Genomic DNA, 9,073 nt, shown 5'->3' with positions numbered 1-9,073 from the left:
TTCCTGTCATTGAAGTCTAAGCATGAGGGAAGGAAGCAGGATTGGAGATGTCCTCTTTTTGTGGTAACCTGCTCCCTAAATGCCAGCATTCCGGTTTCTCCAAGTTTCTGGCCCAGTTCATTGTAGTTGCAGGTAATGCTGGGGGGGTTGGAAGGGAATGAAGTAGCACACACAGTGATCTCAACCAGGGCTGCTAGAGAAGGAAGAGCTGAAAGCAGGCCCAAGGCCTGGGAACCAGGATTCAGAAGAAAGGAAGACCAGGGCCACAAGCAGAAGAGCCACAGCCAAGGGTAGCCAGGGGCCTACAGGGAGGCAGAAGGCTACAGAAGAAGCTCTACTTCTCTTTATTGCACGCTGGGGTACCTAAACCTGCTAATGCCACACTTCCAGGCAGTGGCACCAATTGCTACTTGGTGCTCATGGGGGGGGGGGTCTTCTCTAGAGCATCACATTTGGGGTCCAGGGGTGGTAAACCAAGGCAGGCCCCTACATCATCTAATACTTGTTCCGGATACGTGGTTGATGTGTGGCGGAAATGCTGGTCTGTACTTAGTGTACAACAGGTTCCGCCAACTGTTTGACTCTCGCAGAACACTGTGCTGTCAGAGCAGCTGGCTTGACTTTAAAGGCATCAGGGTCATAATACACCACATTCACAGGAGCCCTGAAATGGGAGAAGAAGGAGTCAACCTGAAATCAACCAGTGCTCTCCCCAAGTAGCAAACACTGGGACATTATGCCATTAGACTTACCACTTTCATGGTACAGAAGAGGAAATGAAGGCTCAGAGAAGTTAAATGAATGAGCTAGGGGATGTGTTGTAGTGCATGTCTGGAATTGCAGAACTTGGGAGTTTGAGGTAGGAGGTTCCAAATTCAAAGCCAGCCTGAACTACATTACAGAGCAAGACTCTCAAAAAGCCACGGACTGGAGACTGGAGCACAAGTCCCTTAAGTTATCAGCATGCAAAAGAAGACAAAAAATCTGTGACTAAATCCATGGGTGCCTATCTGTTTGTTTTTGGGGTTTTTTGTGGGTTTTTTTTTGGCCAGTCCTGGGCCTTGGACTCTGGGCCTGAGCACTGTCCCTAGCTTCTTCTTGCTCAAGGCTAGCACTCTGCCACTTGAGCCACAGCACCACTTCTGGCCATTTTCTGTATATGTGGTGCTGGGGAATCGAACCCAGGGCCTCATGTATATGAGGCAGGCACTCTTGCCACTAGGCCATATCCCCAGCCCCACGGGTGCCTATCTGTTGGATTGCAAAGCCTTGATTTTTTGCAGGAGTGAGATTTCGAGTCAAGGCTTCAAGCTTGCTGGGCAGGTGCTCCATCATGTGACCAAAGCCCCAGCCCATTCTGCCTAGTTTTCAAACTGGGTCTCACTTTCTGCTCCAGGCTATCCCAAGTAGCTAGAGTGACAGGTGTGTACCACCATGCTCAGCTTTTTATTGGTTGATATTGGTTGGTATGAACTACACCTTGCTCCTCCACTATCATTGTGATGAACAACTTCATGCTCACATCTCATAACCCTTTTTTACACTGGGGTAGGGATGTTGGACCAGACTCACCCTGGCATTCAGACTGGCCTCGAACTTGAGACCTCCTCCTGCCTCAGCCGCTATAGTGCTCTAAGATCACAGGCATATACCACCACATCAGGCTCTCTGCTAACCCTTTCATGGTAGATTTCTCTCATCTATTTGTTGTTGTTGTAGGGTGTAGGGCATTGTCTCTGAGCTCTTTTGCTCAAGGCTAGGGCTCCACCACTGAGCCACTGGGCCACTTTCCTGCCCAGGCTGGCTCTGAACCATGATCCTCAGATCTCAGCCTCCTTAGTAGCTAGGATTACAGGAATGAGCCACTGGTATGTGGCTTTACTGATGTTTTTTGTGTTGTTATTGCATTTTTTTTTCTTTCTGCACTTTCTTCCCTGGCCTGATCAGGTTAACCTTCCCATTCTTCCCAAACTGTCCTGCCCCACGCTGACCTTAAACCAACATACCTTGTATTTGGATTTGCAAGCTCCTGAATTCTGGGAGATATTTTTGAGTGGGTAGCAGCATGAGACACTGGCCATTTGGCATTCCGGGCAGGTAGATAATCTGGATGAAGGGGCTTAGATTTCGCTAGATGTATTGTTCGGGGGCTAGGTACGGCTAACATGGCGGCAGAGGTTATCTGCAGCAGAAACAGAGACACCAAGTTACATTGAAAATGTCACCATGCCACCTCACCTGGGCATCTCCCACCCCTGCAGCCACCATTATTCCTCTCCTGGATGGCTGCTCCCTCCTAAGTGCTCTCTCCCTGTTTCCTCCCATTCCTTCAGTACAGTGCAGCCTCCCTGTGTCAGGAGAGAAAGAGCAGTGAGTGAGGGTGTCCATGAGACAGACCAGATCCTAAGAGATCCACCTACATCATCCCACTCAACCATCTGAACATCTCTGTGGCCTAAGTACACCCTAAAGCCCAAGCCACAACGGAACCCAGGCTTTTCACCCTTCTCCTGGCTCTCCATTGTACTTATGGCTAACACATGGGGCAGGCTCTTCCTCCCTGTGCCCATAAGGCCTGTAGGATCTTGGCTGCTACTGTATGTCTCATCTTCTCCTCCCTCCCTGCTCACAAGACCCCTCTGGCTCAGCTCCATCTACCTCACCACATTTACACTTGGTAGTTCTGCTGAAAATCCTGTCTTGGCTTGGCTGCCTCTTCCTCTTTCATGTCCCAAAATTCAGACATCAAGTTTGCAAAGAGATCTTTCTGACCAGCTAAACAAAATAGGTCAGGCTTTCTGATATGCTTTTATAATGGTAACCATTTTTGGTTTTTATTTGTGTTTTTGTTTCATTGTTGTTTGTTCTGTTTGCCAGTGCTAGGGCTTGAACTCTGGGCTCTGGCACTGTCCCTGAGTAGCTAGGGTTACAAGGTGTGAGCCACAGGCATCCAGCTTGTGTTTTGTTTTGCTTTGTTTTTTGTTTATACTATGTAGCCCAGGGTGGCCTTAATTCATTACCCCTGCCTCCTAAATGCTGAGATTACAGACATACAACATGCTAAGCCCTTTTACTCTTGTTCATAGCACTTATCTGCACCTGAATAAGTTGCCTTATGTCTTTAGTGTCTGTTCTCCCCATTAGAATATTAGCTGTTCAGAGGCAGGTACCTGTTTCCCAATAGCTAGTACACACTAGTTTGTGTGCTGACTCACTGTCCCTTTCAGGGATCAATCTTCCATATTGTCTTTCCACCATTTACAAGATACTCTCTGTTGAGACCTTACTGGAAAAAGTACATACAGCTGATACTGCTCAGCAGCCCCAAAGTGTTTCCTATGGAACTGGTGAATGTTGTTCTGAGGTCGGAGAGTATGATTTTCAGAGCAGGATCTCTTTGTGATCTTTTTTGTATATTAAAAAAAAAAAAACTAATTCCAGCAGCAATAGATGTCTATCATCCCCACGTTATATACCAAGACCTAAGATGAAAGTCATTTTCCAGCAAACTCAAATACATTCTCTCCATGAGTTTTTTTTTTTTTTTCTTAGAATGATCTTTTTCGTATAGGCTTCCACATCTAACCCTTGGGTTCCTAGAGAGGCAACACAACCAAGGTATTTACTGAAAACCCAACTAGGACAGGGCACAAAGCTGGCGCCAGATCTAAAGGAGGCGAAGTCAGGAGGAGAGAAAGGGAGGGAAGCCACTGACTGTGCCAAGCCCAGTGAGGGGAGCCGTGTCTTTGTCCATTCACACTTCTTCATGTTTCTCCACCATTCCCTTGCTCCATTCTCTACCCACCTTCTAGCTAAGCCCATCTGAGGGGTTTGGCCAGTGGTCTTCCCTTTACTGGAATATTCTCCAGCCCTTTCCTTACTGACTCCTTATCCTTCAGAGCTGGGTCAGTCCGTTTCTTAGCAAGGTACTCAGCATCTGCTGCACGCAGCCCATCCCCACCACGTCCCTCATTTTCCAGTTTATCTTTCAGACCATTTATCACGAGCTGACAAGATCCATTGTTTGCCATCTCCACTAAGCAGCTTAGAGCTCTGCTTTGTTCCCTGGGAACGAGGGCCAGCTCACAGATGCACTCAGACAACTATTCTGTGCCCTCAGCCCCTCAGGAGGGCTCTCAATGTAGAGCTAAAAGGAGTAAGGTAGGAACTTGAACCCAGCACTACTGGCTCCCAAACCCCATGCTCTTTGCCCACCACTCTTCTGACTCCATATCACATAGCCAGGTCCTCCTTCCTGCTGCCGGAAGGGAATCCCTTTCCAGTGATTTTGGGCTGTGCCTTGCAGAGGTAAAACTGTACCACAGAAGCAGGGATTAGAGCCGAGGGATGGTGCGGCGGCCATGCTTACAGGGCGGATGGGCTTCTCGCTTCTCTCTCTCTCATAGCAGAGCCCCTCTAACTTGATCCTTGGGTGGGCAAGGTCTATAATCCTTGGAGTTGCAATAGCACTCAAGGCAGAAGCGGAAACTCTGTTTTCAGTCTATGGTAGAAAGAGAAAAAGATACCTGTAACCATCAAATAAGCATTATTGGAAGTGGTGTAGCTCAAAATGGACGAGTGCTAGCCTTGAGCAAAAGAGCTCAGGGACAGCACCCAGGCCCTGAGTTCAAGCCCCACAACTGAAAAAAAATAAATAAATAAAATAATGAGAAGTAATTTGGGTATTAGCTCCTTAGGAAGCTGAGATCTGAGGATTGGGGTTCAAGGCCAGCCTGGGCAGGAAAGTCCATGGGACATCTAATTAACTACCAGAAAACTGGAGGTAGGGCTGTGGCTCAGGGTAGTAGAGCACAGCCTTGAGCTGAAGAGGTCAGAGACAGCACCCAGGCCCAAGTTCAAGCTTCATGACTGACAAAAGTAAATAAATAAACATTAACATCAAACTACAATGTATAGCAACATTAACTTCAAATTACAAAGTATAACTAAAGCCACCAGCACAACAATGTTCATCGCAGCACAATTTGTCATAGCTAAAATATGGAACCAACCCAGATGCCCCTCAGTAGACGAATGGATCAGGAAAATGTGGCACATATACACAATGGAATTTTATGCCTCTATCAGAAAAAATGGCATTGCCCCATTTGTAAGGAAATGGAAGGACTTGGAAAAAATTATACTAAGTGAAGTGAGCCAGACCCAAAGAAACATGGACTGTATGGTTTCCCTCATAGGGAATAATTAGCACAGATTTAGGCAAGTCACAGCAGAGGATCACAAGAGCCCAATAGCTATGCCCTTATGAACATATAAGATGATGCTAAATGAACTCCATGTTATAGAAACGAGTGTTATGTCAGTGTTGTAATTACTTTTAAGATGCCATGTGAAACTGTAGCTTCTTTTGTTGATGATCCTCTTGGATCCCCTTCTATGGTTGTCCCCACACTATCACTGTATCTCATCTGAGTACCCTGCATACTGTATATACTGGTATTAGAACTAGGGAAATGAAAGGGAATATCAAAATTGAGAGACAAAAGATAAAAAGACAAATGAATCTAAAAGCAACACTTACAAAACCATTTGGAGTAAACCAACTGAAGAACTCACGGGGGAGAGGGTAAGGGGGAGGGGGGAATGAGGGAGGAGGTAACAAATAGCACAAGAAATGTACCCATGGCCTAACGTATGAAACAGTAACCCCTCTGTACATCACTTTGAAAATAAATAAATAATTCTTATTTTAAAAAATTACAAAGTATAGTGTTATCTCTGGACCATACTTCTCACAATCCAACAGGAAGGAGGACAATCAGGCAGAACCCCTGGCCCTACTGGTAAAATTGATTTCCATCTTTCTCACATACCAAAACCTGAGGACTGTGTAAATTCTAAGCCAGATTTTCCAGTTTAAGTGCTTAAGTACAGACATGGAGGAAATAGCAAACAATGTTATATACTAACTTGAGAAATAAATGGCAATGTGGTTTTGTGGGCTGATACACTCATCCAAGCAGGCAGTGATAAAACATAAAACTTCCATTTGAAATGCATGTCTGGAGAATCAATTTTGAATTATGACATTAAATTGAAATTGAATTTGTTTATTCTTAGAACATTAAAAGCTTCGTGCATACTGTATACATTTAATATGTTAAATTTTAAGGCAATGATTTAATATTTCAAAAATTTTTGTTTTCCAGTGTAGATGATTGAAATAAAATCAAATGAACCAACTATTTGTTGCTTATGCCTATAATTCTAGCCACTCAGAAGGCTGAGATCTGAGGATCATGGTTCAAAACCCAGTCTGGGCAAGAAAGTCTATAAGACTCTTATCACCAGTTAGTCCTAGCAAAGCCAGAATTGGAGTTATGGTGGTAGAGTGCTAGCCTTAAGTGAAAAACCTAAGAGACAGCACCCAAGCCCTGAGTTCAAGCCCCAGGACTGGCAAAAAAAAAAAAAAGTCTCATGGGCTTTCCTGCCTGGGCTGGCTTTAAACTGCGATTCTCAGCCTCCTGACAAGCTAGGATTGATTATAGGCATGAACCACAAACACCTGGCCTGGGAGACTCTTATCTTCAATTAGCCAGCAGAAAGCTAGAAGTAGAGGTGTTATTCAAGAGGTAGAGCACCAGATTGAAAAAAAAAAAGAAAAAGCTAAGACCACAAGGTATTGAGTTCTAGCCCCAGTACCAGCACAAAAACAAAGCAAATATGACAAATGTAAAAAGTAAGCTAAACCTTAAAGGCCACAAAAGTTTGATTTTAAATTTGAAATATACAACACAAAGATTATTAATTACCAGGGTAAAGAATACCAAGACACACAGCATTGGATGTGGCAGGTATTTTTTTCAGGCCTCTATATTCTTTTACACTTCTCTCCTTCAGAGGTAGGGTTCGTGTTCTCGCCTGCTTGAGTTTGGCCACACTTAACTGTATCAGTCCACAGAGCAGATTGCAGTGGCTTGTGAATTCCAAGGCCAAGCCCTAAAAGGCCTAGGTCTCAGAACACCTAAAGAAAAGCATTCCATTCTAGGATACATCTCGGAACACAGCTGGCATACCTGGAAAGGTGTTTGCCACATGGTGAGGCCATAGGAAAATGTTCCTGTACTTATTACCAACTAAGTCTAGCCTCAAATCTTCCCCACCTAGGCATCATGCATAGGGGCCATTATGCCTGACTGAAAGTTTGCCTCTGCATTTCTAGTTGAGTCCCCAATCCCCAGGGGCAGGTGTAGGATCTAGGAGAGGTGATTACTTTTAGAAAAGGTTATAAGGGTAAGTCTCTCCTTAATGGAGGAAGTGTTCTTTGAAGAAAGTGAAGAGAGATCACAATGTGTGTTCTCTCTCTCTCTCTCTCTCTTTTCTCTCTCATACAAAGAGGTCACATGACACAGCAAGATGACAGCTGTACCCAGGCTAGGAATTGGGCCTTCAGCCAAAGTCCATCTTAATGTTGACCTTTGCAGCTTCCAGAACCTTTGGTTAAGCCTCCCCATTTATAGTGTTAGGTTAGAAAGCGCAAGCTGACTTAGGTATGAAAGAGTCTCCAGATGATTCCAGGCTCCCCTTTCCAGCCATCCATGCTATTATGGATTTCCTACCTGAAACCCTGGGCTTGAGAGCAGAGACAGGCCAACCCTTTCTTCCTGACTGATAAACTCCTTCCACATAATAAAATGATTGGGGGGATGGTTTAGTATGAAGGAACAGAAACCAGATGGGAACATTAAGGATAAGTTCTCTATATTGGTTCAAATATTTGTTTAAAAAAATTCTTTTTCTGGGAGGGAAGGCAGGAGAAAAATGAGGAAGGAGGTAACAAAAATGACAAATGTATTCACTACCTCAAGTATGTAACTGTAACCCCTCTGTTCATCATCTTGACAATAAAAAATTACCAAAAAAAGTATAAATATAAAAAAATTCGGGGGGCTGGGGATATAGCCTAGTGGCAAGAGTGCCTGCCTCGGATACACGAGGCCCTAGGTTCGATTCCCCAGCACCACATATACAGAAAATGGCCAGAAGCGGCGCTGTGGCTCAAGTGGCAGAGTGCTAGCCTTGAGCGGGAAGAAGCCAGGGAGAGTGCTCAGGCCCTGAGTCCAAGGCCCAGGACTGGCCAAAAAAAAAAAAAAATTCGGAGCTAATTAGATTATAAGCCTTAATGGCTCATTTTTCGTGGTTTAAAAACAAGCAAACAAACCAACCATTGGCAGTTCATGGCATGTGGTAGCAAGACAGCAAGCTCTAAGTGATGATGAGCCATCTCAGTAACAAATAAGAAGTACCGTGGAGGGCCAGGTGTATGGCACACCTGTGATCCCAGGTATGCATGAGGGGAGAGGAGGAGGATGGATGTTCAGGTAGCCTAATTAGGTAGAGATCCTATATGAAAAAAACAAAACAACAACAACAACAAAAAAAAAAACCTAAGGGCCTATCTGAAAAAAAAACAAAAACAAAAAACTAAGGAACTAAAAACTAAAAACAGCCTAGAGGTTTGTCTCAAGTGATGGAGTGTTTGTTTAGCAAGCAGGAGGCCCAGTTCACTCCCTTGTGCCAAAAAGAAAAGAAAAGATTCAGTAGCATTGGCTGATTGCTTCTAAGTATATTGCTGAACTTGAGACACAAAATGACCAGTGCAGGCCTTTAAATTGTCATGTTAAGGTCTGGGTAAGAGGCCAGGAAACTTCTGTGATTTCCCTAAAAAGAACCTTTATCTTCTATTTATCTTCTATTCTCATAGGCTTAAAATTCTGGAAGGCAAAACTACATTCTGTGGGTGAGTGAACTATAATAAAAATTGAATTCTCAAACTTTATGTTAACCTTTAACCTTTATGTTAAAGTTGAGGCAATGATTGGGGAGGAATCGGACCTTGGAAACTGGGATGCAGATATATAAGCAGACTTCAGTAATGAAGAAGACCTGAAACCCTTAAACACAGCTGAACTTGTCATGCCATTGAACTCAGTCCTTCTACCCTTCTGAGGAGGTTCACCTCTCTGCACTCAGATTCCTTCTGGAAACTTCTGCCTTGTTCCTCTTTCCTCTCACTGTGTCTAGATCCATAACCAGATCCAAGACCCCAGCT

The 9,073-nt window shown here is 44.4% G+C and overlaps 1 protein-coding gene across 1 annotated transcript in view; it reads right to left on the bottom strand.

The window, feature by feature from the left end:
* Positions 1-470: 470 nt before the first annotated feature.
* Positions 471-9,073, bottom strand: part of Thegl (theg spermatid protein like) — a 42,198-nt gene continuing 33,595 nt past the window's right edge. The window contains exons 8-10 of the mRNA XM_048364117.1: positions 4,370-4,501; positions 2,007-2,182; positions 471-664 (exon numbers count right to left, since the gene is read on the bottom strand). Of these exons, the coding sequence (XP_048220074.1) occupies positions 550-664; positions 2,007-2,182; positions 4,370-4,501 (423 nt within the window). The 3' untranslated portion in view covers positions 471-549. The remainder of the gene's footprint in view (positions 665-2,006; positions 2,183-4,369; positions 4,502-9,073) is intronic.

Source organism: Perognathus longimembris, chromosome 16 (genome assembly GCF_023159225.1).
Source record: "Perognathus longimembris pacificus isolate PPM17 chromosome 16, ASM2315922v1, whole genome shotgun sequence".
In the NCBI taxonomy this organism is placed as follows: Eukaryota; Metazoa; Chordata; class Mammalia; order Rodentia; family Heteromyidae; genus Perognathus; species Perognathus longimembris.
The sequence above is the reverse complement of the archived record's forward strand: the minus strand, read 5'-3'. Positions and strand labels throughout refer to the sequence as shown.